At 34.0% G+C, this 20,755-nt stretch overlaps 1 protein-coding gene across 9 annotated transcripts in view; it reads left to right on the forward strand.

Moving 5' to 3' along the window:
• The window catches only part of HACE1 (HECT domain and ankyrin repeat containing E3 ubiquitin protein ligase 1), a 127,319-nt gene extending 107,872 nt beyond the window's left edge, over positions 1-19,447 (forward strand). For 7 of the 9 annotated variants that reach the window (XM_005552264.5, XM_005552267.5, XM_065543666.2 and 4 more), the window contains 5 exons: positions 3,013-3,144; positions 8,853-8,951; positions 9,235-9,305; positions 17,149-17,262; positions 17,801-19,447. In XM_005552264.5, the coding sequence (XP_005552321.1) occupies positions 3,013-3,144; positions 8,853-8,951; positions 9,235-9,305; positions 17,149-17,262; positions 17,801-17,903 (519 nt within the window). In that variant the 3' untranslated portion in view covers positions 17,904-19,447. The remainder of the gene's footprint in view (positions 1-3,012; positions 3,145-8,852; positions 8,952-9,234; positions 9,306-17,148; positions 17,263-17,800) is intronic. The other 2 variants (XM_045391283.3, XM_074037391.1) reach the window with 1 other exon arrangement.
• Positions 19,448-20,755: the final 1,308 nt, after the last annotated feature.

The following is a 20,755-nucleotide window of genomic DNA, read 5'->3' on the forward strand; positions in this document are numbered from 1 at the left end:
TTGTTGGCCTGCATGCACCTATAAGAGGTAGCTGGAGACCCCTGTTGGGAGATCTCCACAAGTCACAAGGAATGGGATCAGGGACTTGCCGAAAGAAGCAGTCTGGCTGCTTTTTGGTAGAGCGTATGTGCTGCATTAAAGGGGACACTACCTTTTCTGTACCGCCTGTATTCTCCAAAGCCGGCAGACTGGAGCAGCTGAGTTGACTGAACCCCAGACATGGCGGTCACCCCTCGCCCCCGGAGCTCGGTCCTAGTGAGATGCCAAAGCTCTGCCCTTAGAACCCTTAGCCAGTGTATTTCTATATGACATGAACACTTGAAATGTTAATGGGTAACAGTAGTGGGTGTTTATAGTAATATTCGTATTGTCAAGATAATATTAATTTGTTTTATTCCGTTTGAAGATGTACTGTTTAGCGAGGCAGGGCAACATTTTAGAAGCAATTTGACTTAGATTTTTCCATTAAACACAGCTATCTTTCAACTATTTGAAAAACTCTTATATTACTGAAAAATTAAGGGTTTATGATAGCTAGGATTTCATTATTTTATTGAAAAATAATTTAGTTCAACTGCCATTCACATTTAAATTACTTAATTAGCATGAAGACTGGGATGTGAAGGAACTGATTTTCACAAATTGATATCAATAGCTATGAACTGGGTTACTGAAATACATGTGGAAAATAACAAATACTAAAAGAAATGGAAAAGTGTGATGAAAGTATTATATTTGTAAAAATTAATTTAAAAATAGACTGTAGAAGGAAATAATAGGAATTAATTGGTAAAAAAAAGAATATATATTATTCTGATAGATATGGAATGCAATTAAAATAGGTAACGTTCACATGAGCAATTCATAAATCTTTTATTTTTATGCTTCATGACTTGTTAAGGTCTTCCACAGAGATTATTGAGTCGCACTGTAAGATTGTAAAGCCAGAACCTCTTGGGAAAAAGTCTTTTTAGGGAAGAGTAGGGTCTTTCCTGGCATCTTAAAAAACACAGATGCATAATTAATTATGTGAATGGGGCAGAAAACTTTTAGTACATCCAGTGAACAATGTTAGTGAGAGTAGACATAAACTAAAATATAATCATGTGCTAATGCAGATATCACTGCTGTAATCACTATAAAATATTTTATATATGTTATTTCTCGGGTTGGACTCTAGAAATTTAGTGTATGTTTCTGTTTGACTGTTGGGTACACATTTCTATCTCCCTCTCTATAATAACTGCCTGTATGTGACTTGTAGCTGATTAATTCCTATGTAATAGAGAAAAACTTGCACCTTTGGTTGGTGGGAAGTGGGATTTGGGGTGAGACTAGATTGAATAGCAGAGATGGTAGCTTTCCTTGTGTTAAATTGTACAAGGAGCCACACAGGGTTTCGGGAGAGCTGTGAGGAGTCTACTGTGACACTTTTGTAGCTCTGAGGGCTGTGGAGAGTTCATAGCTAGCAGTCATACAGAACTTGCTGGCTCAGTGCCTTTTTTTTGGTCTTTTTTCCCCGTTTTTTGTTTGATTGGGTTTTTTGTTTGTTTGTTTGTTTTTGAACAGAGCGTCAGATGAGTGCCAAAAAAAGAATAAAGGAAGAGGGCTAAAACAGACTTTCTTCCCTGTTAGGGTCTTAATTCCTGGTAGGTGGGAGCTATATACCTGCTACAGCATATTGTTTTTAACTCACAAAGTTTCACTTATACGGATTTAAAAACTGTATAAATGATAACATCTTATAGTTTGTATATGTATACACACACATACTCTTTCTCTCTGTATATAATTCATTTTGTTCTAAGCCAAAATACAGTTTTTAAATTACCAGTTAATTTTTTTAATTTTTTTTCTTTAAGAGACAGGATCTTGCCCTGTTGCCTGGGTTGGAGTGTGGTGGCACGGTCATAGTTCACTGCATACTTGAACTCCTGGACTCAAGCAATGTTTCCACCTCAGCCTCCCCTAGTAACTGGGAATACAGGCATGTGCCACCATGCCCTCTGCTCATTACCAGTTAAATTTTAAGTAAAAATATTTTCTATGGTTATGATGTGTATTAAAATAAAATGAGTGAATACATAGCTTACCTTAACTCAGAATTAAATTGGCTATGCTACAAAGAGCCATTTTATCAAGTTCTAAGTATGTGTTAAGTGAATTTGATGATGGTGTGCATTCATTCATGACATACTTTTTGAATACTTTCAAAGTGGCAGCCACTTTTTAGGAGTTGGTATATATCCGGGTAAAACAAAGCACCTGTGTGCAGAGAGATTACATTCTAATGAGACATTTCAGTGAGAATGACCTAGAAGTATAAACACACTGGGGCCCGGACAAGTTTGTGTTTTGGAAATAGCCAGAAGGCCGGTGAAACTAGAATTAAGTGAATGAATGAACTAGGGGTAGAATGAAAGAAGTGAGATCAGAGAGCAAAGCAGAGGCCAGATCATTTAGGGCCTTAGAGACTAGGAAAGGAATTTAGATGTTACTCCAGATGTCATGAGAAGTCATTATAGGGTTTTAAGCAAGAGAGTTGCCTGATCTGAGTTATTTACATATACATACACACACACACACACATATCTGTGTGTATATATACATATATATATTTTTAAAATCACTCTGGCTAAGATGTGGAGAAGCATCAGTACAGGGGCAAAAATGGAAACAGGGACACAAGATGTTGCAGTAATTCAGATGAGAAGTAATGATAGCTTGGACCAGGGTACTGAAATGAAGGTAGTGAGACAAGGTCAGATTGAAAATAGTTTTTTAAAGGTAAATCTGATAGTATCAGCTGAAATAGGGTGTGAGAGAAGTCATGGATGATTGATTCCCTAGAATTTTTGCCTGAACAGCTTAGTGAATGGTGGCTTGCTGATTTGCTGAGGTGTATGAGTGTTGGTGTCAGTTTTATTTTAAATCTTTACCTCTTAAATAAGAAATGTATTAAGTATGTAAAATATTTTTTAAAAGTCATTATGAAAACTTCTTTTTCAATAGGCGGAGTACGTCCAGCTTGTTACTGAACTTCGAATGACAAGAGCCATTCAGCCTCAGATCAATGCCTTTTTACAGGGCTTTCATATGTTCATTCCACCCTCCCTCATACAGCTTTTTGATGAATATGAATTGGTAAGGAAAAACATCAGTTCTTATGTTGTAACATAACAACACAAAACTCTAGTGATGTAATTCAGAAATAATTGTGGAGTACTATAATGAATGAAATAATGTATAAATGAGAAAAAATGGTTTAATGTCCATTTTTAGAGATTTGATATAAAATTTATGGATGTGCCTTCTCTTAAGCTTAATAACCAGATAAGCAACTCCTTAATGTGAAGTGAGGTGAGGTGGTGACAAACTAAAATGGAATATATTGCTATTTCTTCTGTATGGGAGATGTTGAAGGCCAGTCTTCCTATATGTGTAGTATTCTACATTATTTCTGAATTTTTTATTTGATCACATGACATAAAGGGCGCTGACACTAACTTCTTAAACTTCTAAAGAGAATTAAGAAGGTTTTTCTTATTGTATAGTATTTTCTTCTCCAGTTTCTTATATTGCCATATATATAATTTTATAATTCTTTATTTGAAACCTATGGAGTCCATCGTCTTTGCTGTCCTGTAGTCCCTAATGAATGTTTTGTTTTGCTACTTTAATTTGCCTTTATTGTACTGTGATCCAACAGGATTTCTAATTTTATATGATTTATGTTGCATTTTTCTCCATTTTCTTTTTCTCTTTAGTTTTGGTAATTTGGAGAATTATTTTTAAACTCTTTGAGTTGTCTAAATCTAAATAAAGCACAGTATTTTAAATAGAATATAGCTGCTTTCTTATCTAAAAAAATATAATTTGGAATAGTAAGTCCCAGATCAGTGGAAATATTTTATTTAGTTTTTATTCTGTCTCAGAAAATTAGTTTTATCTTATACCTTTCATTTTAGTATATGGATACAGATACTGATATATACCTTTAATTTTACATATGTATCAGTATTTTAAATTTATCATTCATAGTATATGTTAACAGTGAACAAAATTTGCTAATTAATTTTGAAGTCCATTGTGATTTAGTTTCATTAAATGTAAGTTTTGAGGTTTTTTTGATTGTTTTTTAGCTGTACAGTTAATGGCTTCAGTTAGCGTAGATTCATCTAGTTTTTATGTAACAGTAGAAGTTATTTTCAGCATTTAAAAATGGAGGACTATTTGAGCTATTATATTATTAGACCTGACTGAAATCTGACTTTTCCTGTACTGTGCTTGGATTAAATTAGCCTTTTGAAATTCAAAACAGAGAATTAATTGTTTGCTGGACCTTTATGTATGTAAAAAACAAATAGCAACAACAAAAATAATTGTTGAAAACTTTGCCTTATAATTTACTGAAATCAGTAAGTTTATAAAACTTTGAATTATAATATACATGCAGAAAAGGACACACATCATAAATGTATAGCTTGATAAGTTTTAACAAACTGAACATACCCATGAAACTAACACCCAGATGAAGAAACAGAAATCCTAGCACCCCCATATGTCACTCTGTCATCCCCCTCCGGTCATTCTCCCACTTTAACAGTAACCATTCTCTTGACTTCTGAAATCATAGATGAGATTTGCCTATTTTAGAACTATGTAGATAGAATTTATCTGGCTTTCTTAGCTCAACTTTTTGTGTGTGGGAATCATACATATTGTTGCATGCAGTTGGTAATTTGTTCATTTTTATTGCTGAATAGCATTTCAGTTTCCTTTAGTCTTTTCTATTCTTGATGAACATTTAGTGGGTACTTTTCAGTTTCAGGCTCTTTCAAGTACTGCTGCTACAAACATGCCTTTAGGAAAACCTAAGTATGCATTCTGTAGGTTATATGCCTTGGAGTGGAATTGCTGGGACACAGGCTGTGCATGTATCCCATTTCAGTAGATGTGAGCAGATAGTTTCCCAAGTGATGCATCAATTTACACTCCCATTAGTAGGTGTGAGAGTTCTGGGTGTTCTGCATTCTCACTAGCATTTGATAATTTTCCATCTTTTTCATTTCCTTACTGGTAATTCAGTAGTGGTCTTTCCTTGAGATTTTAATTTGTGTTTACGTGATAGCTAATGAAGTTACAAACCTTTTATGATTACAGCCATTTGTGTACTCTGTTTTCAAAGTGTCTATTTAAGTAATTTGTCCATTTTTCTGTTGTGTTTTCTGTTTTATTTTTTCTTTTTACTGACTTGTAGGACTCTTTATGTATTCTTTTATAAGAGTCTTTTGTCAGATATATGTATTATGAATATTTTCTACTCAGGTCTTTTCAGTGAATAAAAATTTTGGGGTTTAACATAATTCAGTTTATCAGTTTTTTTTTTTTTTTTTTTTTAATGGAAGAAACTTTTTGTGTCTTGTTTAAGAAACTGTTTCTTTCTCCAAGGCTGTGAAGATATTTTTCTGTGTTTTCTTTTAAAAGCTTTATTCCTTTATCTTTCACATTTAGGTCTGTTACTGGTAAGTTTTTAATTGTGGCTCTTACATTAAAATTTAGATCAGGATTCCTAGTTTGTCTTGGACTCTGACTTTACTAAGTTGAGCTGATTCACATTTGGGAAGAGCAACATTGTAGGCATGGTCTTGATTTATGCAGTGATAATAATTATTATTAAGCATTTAGTATTTGCCAAGTATTTTATATGTATTAATTTAAGAAACCCACAAAAGATCTCTTGAGGTGAGTATGATTGTCCCCATTTTACATATGAGAAAACTAGGCCAAAGAAGATACGGAAATTGTTCATGGTCATAGAGCATGTGTTAGTGGTAGGCTATGAACCCATGTTCCCTGACCTCAGATCTCATCAGTGTTGCCAGTCTGCTTCTTGGTGGCTTCACACCTTTTGTGTGACTTTGTGTCTTTCATAGGGGAGCGCTATGCTACACTGAGAACAGAAACTTGTAAAAAAATTTGGTGCAAACGTCTAAGCTAGATGTGCATCTGAGTTAAAAGATTCAGGTTAAATTCTAGAGTTTTAGTGAGGAGAAGGTATCGAATAGCTCCAATGTACTGAACTGGAGGTATAGTCATCCATTGTAGATAGAAGGCAGTTGTAAGTCAAGAGATGAGTATGGGCTGTTCTTCCATACTGTGCTGCTTGTGAATTTATCCATGAAAGAACCAGAATATAAAAACGTTGAGTCATGTGATGCTGGGTAAGCTGATGGCTATGAATACTTGCATGATTCAGTTTCTAACTATTAGTATGAGTTATATAACTTACAGTTCCAACAGATGAATTCAGTTATTTTGTTGTATTAAGAAGATTGATTGGGACTTAAAATTTTTATTATATGTACTTTTTATTCTGGAATTCTCATTTCATCTATTTGTTTTTGGTCAATTTAGTAACTTTTTTTGCCCAGTTGTTAGGTGGAATAATAAAGATCCTTTCGTTGTCGTCTTCAAAAAAAAAATGTAACAATGTGATATTTTTATTCATAATTATGAATAATGAAAGCATAATATTATTAAAAGCTTATCTTCAGCCTAGAAGGGAAAAGGATTAAACTCATGAACTGTAAGACATGCGTAAAGCCTATCCCACTCCCTTTTAGCAAACCTGTATCAGAGTCCTGCCAGGGAACAGAATTTCTCCAGATGGTTCAAATATTGAAACTCTAACAAAGGGACTATTACAGAGGTATGGGCAGTGTTAAGGATAAACAAGGTCTAGTGAGACATACACAGACTGGAAACAGGGAAAGCCTTTATCATCCCTAGGACTGAAGAGACAGGTAGAGGAATTACGGTGAAGAGCCCCGTGGGAGCCTGAACTACCAAGGAGGGCCCACCTGGTGGTAGCCATACTTGAGGAGCCATAGCTACTGCAAAGAGGTGCTGCAACAGTGGGGGAGCAGAGAGTACCCTCACCTCCAAACTAACTGCCTGTGTTTCCCGGGCTCCAAACCCAATCCAAAGCCAGCTGGCAAGAGAACCAGCAGGCAAAGCAGCCAGTCTACAGTGCAAAGGAAGCTAGAGAATGTATTTGGAGGTGGTCAATGTAGACTAACTAGACTGTCTTCATCTAGGAAGAGGATTCTATAATACTGTTACTAGGAGGACTAAAACACACCCTATACTAGCAGTTCTAAAACTTTTCGGTCTTAGGACCCCTTGCAACAAAAGAGTTTTTGTTTATGTGGGTTATGTCAATCTATATTTACTGTACTTGAAATTAAAACAGAAATGTAAAATATTTTATTCACATAAAATAATCCATTATTATGTTAACATAGAGAACATTCGAAAAACTAAAATTGCATTTTCTAGAACAAAACAGAAATAATGGGAAGACTGGTACTGTTTTACAGTTTTGCAAATTTCTTTAATGTCTAGCTTAATAGAAGACAAATGGGCCCTTATAACTGCTTTTGTGTATAATCTGTTTTGATATGTTGTTTGGTTGAAATATATGAAGAAAATCCAACCTCATACAGATAAGTTGGAAAAGGGAGAACCTCATGGACCCACAGAAAAATCTCGGAAACCCTCAAGAGTTCTCAGATGTTGCCTTATATCTATCTTATTTAAGGTACAAGGTCAGCTATATGTTATGAGTAGTTACTATAGGAGACGTGATTTTGAATCACACGGTATCTACATCCCTGTAATAAGAAATCCTGGCTGGGTGCAGTGGTTCACACCTGTAGTCCCAGCACTTTTGGGAGGCTGAGGTGGGCGGATCACAAGGTCAGGAGATTGAGACCATCCTGGCTAACATGGTGAAACCCCTTCTCTACTAAATATACAAAAAAATTAGCCGGGTGTGGTGGTGGGCACCTGTAGTCCCAGCTACTTGGGAGGCTGAGGCAGGAGAATGGCATGAACCCGGGAGGTGGAGCTAGCAGTGAACCGAGATCGCAGTGCCACTGCACTCCATCCTGGGCGACAGAGCAAGACTCCGTCTCAAAAAAAAAAGAAAAAAGGCAATCCTGATGGATGTTCTGGCTCATCAGTGTAAAGTGTAGGCCAATCATTGCCTCCCCTGTCTATGTAAGCATATCTAACTGTGAAATAGGGACTGATTCAGAGAAGTGGACAGGCTCTTTTCATGTCCTCTTTTCCTTGGAAAACAAAAAGGCAAATACTTTGCTGTTCTTAATTTCATTTTTACTTACATGATTGAGATTTTGTGTCTTTGATTATCTTCCTGTATGAAAGAAACTTATCAAGTCATTAGGAAAATTGCATTTTTTATTTTTTTTTGACTTTGGAGAAAATTGACTTTAAAGGATCCAAATTATTCCAGAATAGAATTCCTAAAAGGCCTAAATATTTTTTAAAAATCATAACTATTTTTATATTACCTCCTTTTTCCTCATGATAAGGATTTCTTGATGCTTTTCCCCTTGTTTAGTCAAGTATTTATTCAGGTCTTTGTTGTCACTTCCATGTTGAGAATACTGTCCCCTTACAGAAGTTAACAAATTTGCAAAGAATTGTAAAAATATAAAGTAAATCAAAGATAATGTTCATAAAACTTTTGCACGCATAAACTGTTGTTGCATATGTTCACACATAAACATATAAACTATAATCTCTTATGTTTTAATGAAGTTTTGTCAATGTGGAAACATCTCCACATCTTACAATACTTGAGATTATCAGCGTCAAGGATTTTATCTCATGTAATGCTTGTTATTGATGACATGCAGGAACTGTCACTAAAATGTATCAGTTTCATGTGAGATTAGTTTCTAATTAAGGCAAATTTACCATTTAAATGTAATAACTTTTTTCCCTAAAGAAAATTATTGAAATATTTTTCTTCTTCCCCCAAGGAGCTGCTGCTTTCTGGCATGCCAGAAATTGATGTGAGTGATTGGATAAAAAATACAGAATACACAAGTGGCTATGAAAGAGAAGATCCAGTTATTCAGGTAAAATTTCTCTAGAGCTTAGAATGAAGTTAAGTTTTGCCGTTTAATTTTGTAAGCTTTTCAGCACTATTGAATGAAAACTTACATTAATTAACAAAGTGAAGTGTTTCCCCAAATTATTCTTGTGGGAACAGTGCATATGAAAGCTTTGCATGAAATCATTTTTGGTAAATGACTTTCATAGAATAAAATGTGCTTTATGAATATTACATATTTCTCTGGTATTGAGAAGTCTGCAGTTGCTCTGAAATATGAGCTAAGTTTTTGTTGTTGTTGTTGTTAGTGGTTCTGGGAAGTTGTAGAAGACATTACTCAAGAGGAGAGAGTTCTTCTCTTGCAGTTTGTTACTGGCAGGTAAGCAGTATTTTTATGATAATATGGAAATAATTTAATGTATTCTGCTTTTAATGGCTTAGAGATAACTAAAATGAGGAGTTATTACTCTGAATTGTCAGTAACTTACCACCCTTTCCACTGTTTTAGATATTAAAGATTTATTTTGGTATTAAAGATAAGACATTTATAGTAGTGATCAATCATGTTTATTTGATATATTAAAAAGGATCGCCAATTAGGACTATTAGTATATTGCACTTTATAATTTGGAAATCTTTTTGCTCTGCAGGTCGGTCAAGGATAGTAGCCAAATGTTTAATATTTGTATATTGCTGGTTTGGTTTAATAGTACGGCAGTTCAGTTTATCCTGGGTAACTCATACACATACTCTATGTTACCCATACACAACAGTTTTTCTGTAATTCAAAGTAAACTTTAAAGTGTCAAGATTCATGGCCTAAAAAATAATTTGTGGTACCACACTTCTATGAAAAGTTCACTTTTGAAACCAGTTAAATATAATAGATATTAGAAAACTAGATGATTTAACCATCTTTTAGCTTATATTTCTGAAAGATGTAAAAAAAAGTCTGATTTTCATTTTGGATAACAGAATTTTATCTTCTATTTATGAAAATGTAGTTTAGTTTTTTTCATTATAAATGTACATATTTCTCCTAGGAAAGTTACAAAACAAAGTTAGAATAAGAAAAACCACAGTCCATCAGCCATAACCACTATAAACAATTTGATATATTTACTTCTTTGTTTTTTCTGCATATTTAAAAACCGTAATTGTGAATATATATCTATATAAAATATATATATGTAATTTTTTTTTTTTTTTGAGACAGAGTCTCACTCTGTCCCTCAGGCTGGAGTGCAGTGGCTTGATCTTGGCTCACTGCAACTTCCACCCCCTGGATTCAAGCGATTCTGCTGCCTCAGCCTCCCAAGTAGTTGGGAGTACAGGCGCCTGCCAACACGCACGGCTAATTTTTGTATTTTTTTATTTTTAGTAGAGATGAGGTTTCACCATCTTGGCCAGGCTGGTCTTAAACTCCTGACCTCATGATCCACCTATCTTGGCCTCTCAAAGTGCTGAGATTACAGGCGTGAGCCATCATGCCTGGCCTATAATTTTTAAAATCTATATATTTTTTTATTTTAAAAGTAATGTTTAATCATTGTAGAAAATTTAGACAATGGAGAAAATAGGAGAAAATTAAAATCCTTAATGTTAAGTGATCCCACTATTCAGAGATAACTACAATTAACATTTTGCTTTTTTTTTTAGTCTTCTTAACTGTATAGTTAGAAAAATAGTTGGAGCCACACTATAGATCTAATTTTAAAGAATAAATGAATAGTCTGGGTACGGTACTTCTCTTGCAGTTTAGTTTGTTACTGGCAAGTAAGCAGTATTTTTATGATAATATGGAAATAATTTGATACATTCTGTTTTTATGGCTTAGAGATAACTAAAATGAGGAGTTATTACTCTGAATTGTCAGTAACTTACCACCCTTTCCACTGTTTTAGGTATTAAAGATTTATTTTGGTATTAAAGATAAGACATTTATAGTAGTGCCTGTAATCCTAGCACTTTGAGAGGCTGAGGCGGGCAGGTCACTTGAGCTCAGGCGTTTGAGACCAACCTAGGCTACATGGCGAAACCCTGTCTCTACAAAAATACAAAAATTAGCCAGGCATGGTGGCACATGCCTGTAGTCCCAGCTACTCAGGAGTCTGAGGTGGGAGGATCACTTGAGCCTGGGAGGTGGAGATTGCAGTGAGATGAGATTGCGCCACTGCACTCTAGCCAGGGTGACAGAGTGAGACCCTGTCTCAAAAAAAATAATAAAAAATAAATAAGAAATAAATAAGACATAACAATTAACAGGTTATAGACTAAAAATATAAAAGAAAAACTTGTTTTTTTGGTTTTGTTTTTTGCCTCTGAATGCCAAGAAGTACTCAGAGACTTGAATAACTTAAGGATGAAAAAATCATTATATTTTTTATGTAAGAAAGTTGACAATTTGACAATTCAGATAGGAGAAAAAAACCCACCTCCAATCTATTCCTAAAAATAATCACTGATAACATTTTTGTTATTCTTCTAGAATTTTTAACACATATATAATTTTTACTTTTAAAACCATTGTTATTTTATAACTTTTTGAATTTAGCAATATGTTACTAAATTGTTCAATTTATAGATCTATGTAATTTTTAGTGGCTTTCTAGTTTTCTTTTTAGGGACTTCCTTTAATTGATTCTTTATTGCTAAATTTTCCTATTTATGGAATAATGCTGTACAAATAAGGAATTTTTGTGCTTCTGTCCTAGTGGGACAGTCTGATTATAGAAGATAAATTCTTAGAAGGGAAATTTTTTTGTATGAGAATATATAAATTTTTATAATCTTGATACATATTCATTTATCTTCTAGAAGGGTATTGATGTCAGTAGAGAATGAGAGAGCTTACTTCTTTTATCAGCACAGGGTATAGTCATTTTTACTCTCTTTTCTTTTTTTTTTTTTTTTTTTAAAGACAGAGTCTGGCTCTGTCGCCCAGCCTGGAGTGCAGTGGCACAATCTCGGCTCACTGCAAGCTCCACCTCCTGGGTTCACACCATTCTCTTGCCTCAACCTCCTGAGTAGCTGGAACTACAGGTGCCTGCCACCACACCTGCTAATGTTTGTATTTTTAGTAGAGATAGGCTTTCACCTTGTTAGCCAGGATAGTCTCAATCTCCTGACCTCGTGGTCCACCCACCTCGGCCTCTCGAAGTGCTGGGATTACAGGTGTGAGCCACCGTGCCCGGCCCATTTTTACTTTCATATAATTTCTTTTATGTAATTTTTTTGTGTGTGGTATGAATTACCTGACTTTATTCTTTGTTATTCCACAATCACTTTAAAAATTCAGTTTTAAGTGTTGTTTATATATTAGGGGTATTAACTCTGCAAATAGTTTTCTTGGTTTATCAAAGTTAAATATACAGATTTCCATGTAATTTAAATTTAGAACTTGTAAGTTTTAAATTACCGTATTGCCAAGGTGATTATCGTTACTTTCCTTTGTGGTTTTATAAATCCTTCCCTACTTCTAAGATTTTATATATATGTTTATATAAAATTTTTAATGTAAGTTTTATAATTTCTGTTTTTACATTCCAATTTTTAAGCCATCTGAACCTTATTTTGGTTTATGTTGTCAAGTATATTTTTCTAAATGGTTTATACTTCAACACCATCTAGTGAATTATTATATTTTCCCCATGATTTGGTCAGTATGAGTCTTTAAGATGCAGAAATCAGTTATTCAAGTTTTTTAGTACTAAGTTGTCTCTTAGGTGGCTGCTCCTGTAGAGTAAAACACTAGAATTAGTAATATACAAGGCTTCTCCACTTTAAATAGTACAGTCATTGCTAGCAATGCTGAAAAGAGGTGTGCTATTCATTATTTAGTTATGAAGTGTGGCAAATCCACACTTGAATGGAGGTGAAAGATGTGGGTGAAGAGTAGAAGCCAAGGAAGCTGAGGGGAAACAACACGGAGCTAGCTTCACCCCTTGGACGGAAGAATCCACCTTTCAACATTGAGTCTAATTAGAGCTCTGTATTTTGAGTTCAAACTGAGAAAGTTTTAAGCTTTTTAAAATTTTAAATTTTACCTCGAACTCCCAGTCGTTAGTATAGATATAGTACTTGTCGTTCAAAACCAAAAGTGCAAATTTTTTTCTTTTTTAATTTTTGGAAAATTCTGATTCTGTATTAGTTTTATTTAGATACTGACGTATCTTTCTACAGGTCTGTAGTATAATTTAGTGCAACCTTACTGAAAGATCAAATGTGTTCCAATTGTTGAACCAAGAATTAATACAAAAAGTGATTTTTAAATATTTTTATAGTATTGACATTAATATTTCATAGCTCTATAAGGCCATCTTTAATGTTTTACTGTTTCATTATCCCTTAATCCCTTAAGAATCAGACTTGATGATTTCTTTTTTTTTTTTTTTTTTGAGAAAGAGTCTTGCTCTGTTTCTTAGGCTGGAGTGCTGTGGCACAATCTCAGCTCAGTGCCACCCCCGCCTCCCAGGTTCAAGTGATTCTCCTGTCTCAGCCCTCCCGAGTAGCTGGGATTATAGGCGCCTGCCACCACGCCTGGCTAGTTTTGTATTTTTAGTAGACATGGAGTTTCACCATGTTGGCCAGGCTGGTCTCGATCTCCAGACCTCAAGTGATCCACCTGCCTCGGCCTCCCAAAGTGCTGGGATTACAGCTGTGAGCCTCTGTGTCCGGCTGATTTCTTTTCTTTTCTTTTTTTTCTTTCTTTCTTTCTTTCTTTTTTTTTTTTTTTTTTTTTGAGATGAAGTCTTGCTCTATTGCCCAGGCTGGAGTGTAGTAGCTTGATCTCAGCTCACTGCAACTTCCACCTTCTGGGTTCAAGTGACTCTCATTCCTTAGCCTCCAATTACAGGTGCACACACCACTTTGCCTGGCTAATTTTTGTATTTTTAGTAGTGACAGGGTTTCACCATGTAGGCCAGGCTGGTCTCTAACTACTGATCTCAAGTGATCCACCAGCCTCAACCTCCCAAAGTGGTGGGATTACAGGCGTGAGCCACCGCGCCCGGCCAATTACTTTTTAAATAAAATAGAAATATGCCATTTTTGTTTACTGTAATTTATACTGTATAATCTAAGTGTCATAATATTCAACCAAAGACTTTATTTTTCTCATACATACTTACGCCTGATGAATTATTATCTTAACATGATCAGATCTAATTATATAAGTAGGGGGCCAGCCATATTTATTCATAGTGTAGGAAAAGAGGAGTAAGGTGTCAGGAATGGCTCATGAATAACAGCTTGTAGAATAATTTTAATTAAGATGTTAAAACTAGAGGATCTTCTGAATTTTTAGCTTACTGTTCAAAATTTACTTGTGTGAAGGACATTAGATTGATCATACTTATATTGAAATACTGTGCTATAATTTGTATAAAAATCAATGTCAACATTTATTTTCTCATCTTGATAAAATAGTTACATTTAATTTGAAATTCTACAACACAGGATATTCAGAACGGCTTGATTTTTATCCCTTTTTATGTTTGGTCACCTTGTTAATTTTTGGGGCAAAAGTTAAATATATAAATTAACTAACGTTGAATTTTATTTCAACTTACAAAGAGATATAGCCAGATGTTCTTTATATATTCTCTTGCTATTAGTAGGAATTGTTTATGCATTAGTGTCTTATAAGCAAGATTCAGGCATACTTTTAATATTGCCTTAGTTTACTAAGGTAAGCTCAAGAATTTCATCAGTAAACCAAACCAGACGACTTCCCAGATAGAAGAGAAAATTGCTGTTTTTAGGGATTCTTTCATATTGGATTGTTAAACATTTTTTTCCCTGAGGATGTATACATATCATCAGTGATTTCAAATAGACAATCCTGGTACATTTTTTCAACTTTGTGTGTGTGTGTGTGTGTGTGAGTGTGTGTGTAAATGCATATCATAAAATCATTTAAACAATTTTTAAGTGTGCACTTTTGTGGCATTAAGTATTCACATTAATGTGTGACTATCACCACCGTCCATCTCCTGAATTTTTTCATCTTTCCCAATTGAAACTCTGTACTCATTAAACACTAACTCCCCATCCTCCTTCCCTACCCACCTCTAACAACCACCTATTTTATGTCTATGAATTTGACTACTCTAAGAACTTCATATAAGTGGAATCATACAATATTTGTCTTTTTGTGATTGCTTTATTTCACTTAGCATAAAGTCTTCAAGGTTCATCTATTTTGTAGCACGTGTTAAAATTTCCTTCATTTTTAAGGCTAAATAACCCCCTTGTATATATACACCACACTTTGCTTATCCAGCCATCTGTTGATGGAGACTCGGGTTGCTTCTACCATTTGGCTGTTGTGAATAATGCTGCTATGAACATGGATGCGCAGATACTTCTTTGAGTCCGTGCTTTCAGTTCTTTTGGATATATACCCAGAAGTGGAATTGCCTGATTGTATGGTAATTCTGTATTGTAATTCTGTTAGTTTTGTTGAGGAACCTACATGTTGTTTTCCACAGAGGCTGATCATTTTACATTCCCAGCAGCAATTTCTCCACATCCTTGCCAATACTTGTGACTTTCTGTATTTTGTTTTTTTGATGTTTTGCCGATAGTCATCTTAATGAGTGTGAAGTGGTTTTGATTGGCGTTGCCCTAGTAAATAGTGATGTTGAGCATCTTTTCATGTGCTTATTGGGCATTTGTTTATCTTTTTTTGGAGAAATGTCTATTTCAATTCTTTGCACATTTTTAATCAGGCTGTTTTGGGTTTTTTTGTTTTTTTTTTTGTTTGTTTTGTTTTTTTGCTATGGGAATTCTTTATATGTTCTCAATATCAATTTGGTGTCATATTCAATAAATCATTGCCAAATCCGGTGTTATGAAGCTTTTCCCTTATATTTTCTTCTAAGAGTTTTGTAGTATTAGCTCTTACATTGAGGTCTTCAATCCATTTTGAGTTAGTTTTTAAGTTACTTAGTGTAAAGTAAGGGTCCAACTTCATTTTCGTTGTAGTGAATATTCAGTTTTCCCAACACACTTCGTTGAAAAGACTCTTTTCCCCTTTGAATGTTGTTGGCACTCTAGTTGAAAATCATTTCATTATGTATGTGAGGGGTTATTTCTGGCCTCTATTCTCTTCTACTGGTTCATGTGTCTCTTTTCTTGGCAGTATCACACTATTTTGATTACCACAGCTTTGTAAGAAGTTTTGAAATCAGGATATGTGAGTCTGCCACCTTTGTTGTTTTTTTTCTAGACTGTTTAGGCTATTTGAGGTTCAACTTTTTTTTTAAGTGAACTAAACTGTGCTTTATTTTATAAATCATATTTTTAAGAAAGTATTTTAAATTTTATTCAGATGTTTGCAAGTATGTATTTAGTAATCTATACACTAAGTGTTCCTTTGTCATTATTCTTATTTATCCAAAAAGCACTATAGCACCTCATTTTAAAAGCAATAGAATGTTTTTTAGTGTCGGTTTAATCATGATACATACACAGGCTAACTTTAGAAGAAATATTAATTTTATTTTCGATGTATATATAACTTGAGAAGTTGTAATTACATCCTCTACAGTCATGTACCCAAGATTAAATTTTCTACTGATGTGTTATGCATTATATGTTAACCTTCCTGTGGTCTCTTGATGTTTGGTGATGTTTGAAAAATATGTTTGATATTCTGAATATCAAATCAAAGAGGAATATAAAGAATTTTTCAGTTTTTCCACTATGAAAAACAAAACAAAACACCTTTAGGGCCTAGATATTTTTCACAAACAAGGAAATCATTTGGATTACATGTCAGAGCATTTATTGCTTGAATTAATCAAATATTAATCTATTAACAATTTAATGAATGTCTACTCCAGGCATTTTGCTAGCCCCAGGGATATAGATGTAAATATGACTTGTTTGGGCTCTCAAATAAGCCCCACTTCAATAGAGAGCCACATGAAAGCAAATAATTGTAAATGTAGCATGCTAAATGCAATATTGAGGTATGTGCTGTGGCCAGTTGCAAGCATAGTGTAGCTATGGAAATGTGGAGGGGTGTCTCCATGGAAGGTTGCTAACTAATCACAAAGCAATTTACAGTAATGAGTTGGGGTTTTGTAGACTAAAAAATGTCATGTTGTCATTGTCCTAGAGTTGGATATATTTCTACCCTAACTTAGAACTTGAAATTTATCTGTCACAAATATCTTTCTTTCATGATTACAATGTATTAAGATATAAACTCTTAGTTCCAGGGTCCCACATGGTGGGTTTGCTAATATCATGGGTGGAAGTGGATTGCAAAACTTTACAATCGCTGCTGTGCCATATACTCCAAATCTTTTACCAACTTCAAGCACATGGTATGTTGAATTGGTTTATTTAAATGCTTTACAAATTGTTTTGATTAATTTTGAATGATCAGAGGTCTAACTGTTGCTGCATTGAGAGGAAAACCTCAGCTGTGGTCTCACTCCAGGATTTTGGAATCATTGATAACAAATTATGTAGTTTTTTGTGCCCCTGTTTTTGGGAGGGAAAATGTTTGAGGAAACCCTAATTCCCTACAATTTAATTGACTATAGTTCAAGTATCACCAAAGTTACACTATCATAAGTAGCACTGAGTTACACACCATCACTTCAAACTAAATTGCCCTATTGCTTATTTATTTTAAGCTGAAAAGAACTTATTTTCTTCCACTGCATTTGCATGCTGAGAGAAACTGCAATGCAGCAGATTTTTTCTTCTTTTTAAATACCACTTTAGGGTTTTTCAATTTGAATGCAAATTTGAGAGGATGGTTTTATGTTAATTTTGAGTAGTGTTTTCACTTCTAGACAAAACAATCAGAAATTTTATAGATTTCCTGTTTAATGGTGGTGTATTTTTCTTTTAAAGCATCAACATGCTCAAGTTACCTGAATACCCAAGTAAGGAAATACTCAAGGACAGACTTCTTGTGGCACTACATTGTGGCAGCTATGGTTACACAATGGCATAATGAAGTCTGGAAAACTCATCTGACTACTGATGCACAATTCAGAATGGCAGAAGTAATTTGGGAAAATGTCAACAAAAAAGCAGCCTAAATGCAACCCATAGGCAGGGCTGATGCTTCAAATTTATAAAAGATCATCAGGTTTTCTGTTTCTGTCTTTTCCCTTTTATGTTTTCTCTGTTTGTGATACAATTAGAAAATATAAAATCACAGTAGATTTTATTTTTTAAAATGCTAATTGAAAGTAGTAGAGACTGTCCTTTTTCGTAATTAATTTTATCCAAGATTGTATTAAGGCAAAATCTGATTCTACATTCCACCTCTGCTGTGTAACTGTCTTGTTAAAAGGAGGTTTTCTCCTAATTTCTGATACATTATATGAGGTCATCCAGCTGGTATGTTCTTTTGCATGTAAAGTACCATTTATATTTTAGAAAACTATTGTATAGAATGGATTAATTTAGATTGTCTATAAAGCCACAAATATGTATTTTCCCACAGTGTATTCTATATTACAATGATTTTTTTAGCATTTTAATATTTTAATATACATTGTAAAATTTAGACTAACAGTTGATGAAATGACATCTAGTTTATATATTAAAGCTTACACTATATTGTATGAATTATTTGCATCTTTCAGTGGCCAGTTTTCCATATGTACATATTATGTCTCAATGTTTTTCTTATGCCTCATTTTAATTTATAATGAAGGTAAAATTAAAATGTATTTTACTACATTTCTTTTCATTACTTTTATCTGTGAGCTTTGACACATCTGAAAAAGTAATCTGATGTGCAAATTATAATTTAAATAGTTAATTTTTTTACTTCTTAAATTTGCTTTTCGTCATTGAATTGTCAAGTTCAAGTGATATGTGCCTAATATCACTTGGGTGTTGGGTTTTTGAATTTTTGGGTAATCAGTTTTATTTTGAAAAGACAGACTTGAATAGTTACAGCATATGTTTGAACAGGAAGTAGGAACATGCATACACGAAGAAATGCTAACGGAAGGATTTGTAATGTTTAGGATCTTCCCTTGGAAACTAAAAATAGTATATTAATGACATTACTGTTTGTAGAATGACATATGCAAATTTTCTCATAAGCAGCCATTATGTTTGTCAGTAACGTTTGAGAGACATGTAAATTGAAAGTTTTGCTAAATTATGAAGCTCCTTTAATACATTGGTTTTGGTTCTCTTGTCTTTTCTAAATGTTAACAAAATATATCTTAACAGATTACATGAATTTAGGAATTATTTAAAAATTACCATTAGCTCTAAAATTAAGATTCAGATGCTTTATTTATAGTAACTGAAGCTAATAATGTTTTATGTTTTGATTTTTTGAAATTTAATTGTAGAAGTCACTGCCTTCTGAGTTTTCCAATAGATAACCACTTTTAATACTATATTGCTTATAATACTAATGTTTACAGATATGTTTCTGTTTATAACCATACAATACATTGGCTCTGTCATATTAGTTTTTTTGCAAGTAGTTATGTAAAAGAGATAGATAATAAAATATTAAATAACTGAGTGTGGTGGCTTATGTCTGTAATCTCAGCGTTTTGAGAGACTGAGGTGGGAGAATTGCTTAAACCCAGGAGTTCAAGACCAGCCTAGACAACATAAGAAGGCCCATCTCTATGAAAAATAAAAATAAGCTGCACATGGTGGCATGTGCCTGTGGTCGGAAGGCTAGGTGCGAGATAGCTTGAGCCCAGGAGGTCAAGGCTGTGATGGGCCCTGATTGTGTGACTGCACTCCAGCCTGTGAGACTTCGTCTCAAAAAAAAAAAATATATATATATATGTGTATATATATACACACACATATATATAAGAGTATTTTAACCATGAATTTGAATAGTTTGAAATATAGATCTGGTTATTTCAGGATTTATTTTTTCACATTTTTGAGAGTGTAGTTTAATATAAAGAGATTTTACAAAGATTAAAAATACTATTTGGAGGTAGCATCTTTCTAATTTACTCCATTCTCACAATTTCTTCTATATATGTAGATGGATATGTTGAATGCAAGGTAGTATAGAAAAATGATTACATTTTTACCTTTGGGAAAACCAAGATTATATTAATAGGAAAATGACTCAATTCTTAAAACATGGTAGTTTCATATAAGGAAGAAAACAGAAATAAAACACTCAAAAAGAACATAATATAGGGAATGTACAGGAAACTGATTAATGAAAATATCTGGGCGGAGTAGATTAAGTTATCCAAATAGTTTGAGGGGATAGTTATTAACCACGTAGTTAATCCATTTTCGAGTTAACCCCAAAACAAAATGTAATAGAAGGAAATCCCAGCTTGGAAATAATCTGCTGAACACAGCCTCTACTGTTCAGGCGGTCTTCTGCGTATTGGGGAAACGCAAGCTTTAAAGGGTAGGTCACAAGTTGGAGGCCCAGTAGATGATTCCTACTCGCATGTTTTGTTTGTCATACTGTCTGTAAAATTTTGAATGAGTTATCAACATTTTACAAAACCTGAAGATTTCATGCAGAAGTCAGGAGTTTTGGGTCCTTTTGAGCAATGAGGCAATTTGACAATACTGGGTGCATGGGTGCGTATTCCTACAAAGCATTTTTAGTACTCTGGAATTGAGTAAATGCTGCTACTTTGAATAACTAAATGCCCTATCCAGCTTGCCATTTCCTCTTCTCTCTCCCTTCTATTTTCTCCCGTTTTGTTTGTTTGTTTGTTTGTTTTGTTGTTTTGTTTTACTCTGTTGCCCAGGCTGGAGTGCAATGACATGATTTTTGGCTCACTGCAACCTCCACCTCCTAGGTTCAAGTGATTCTCGCTCCTCAGCCTCCCAAGT

This window comes from Macaca fascicularis, chromosome 4 (genome assembly GCF_037993035.2).
Source record: "Macaca fascicularis isolate 582-1 chromosome 4, T2T-MFA8v1.1".
Classification (NCBI taxonomy): domain Eukaryota; kingdom Metazoa; phylum Chordata; class Mammalia; order Primates; family Cercopithecidae; genus Macaca; species Macaca fascicularis.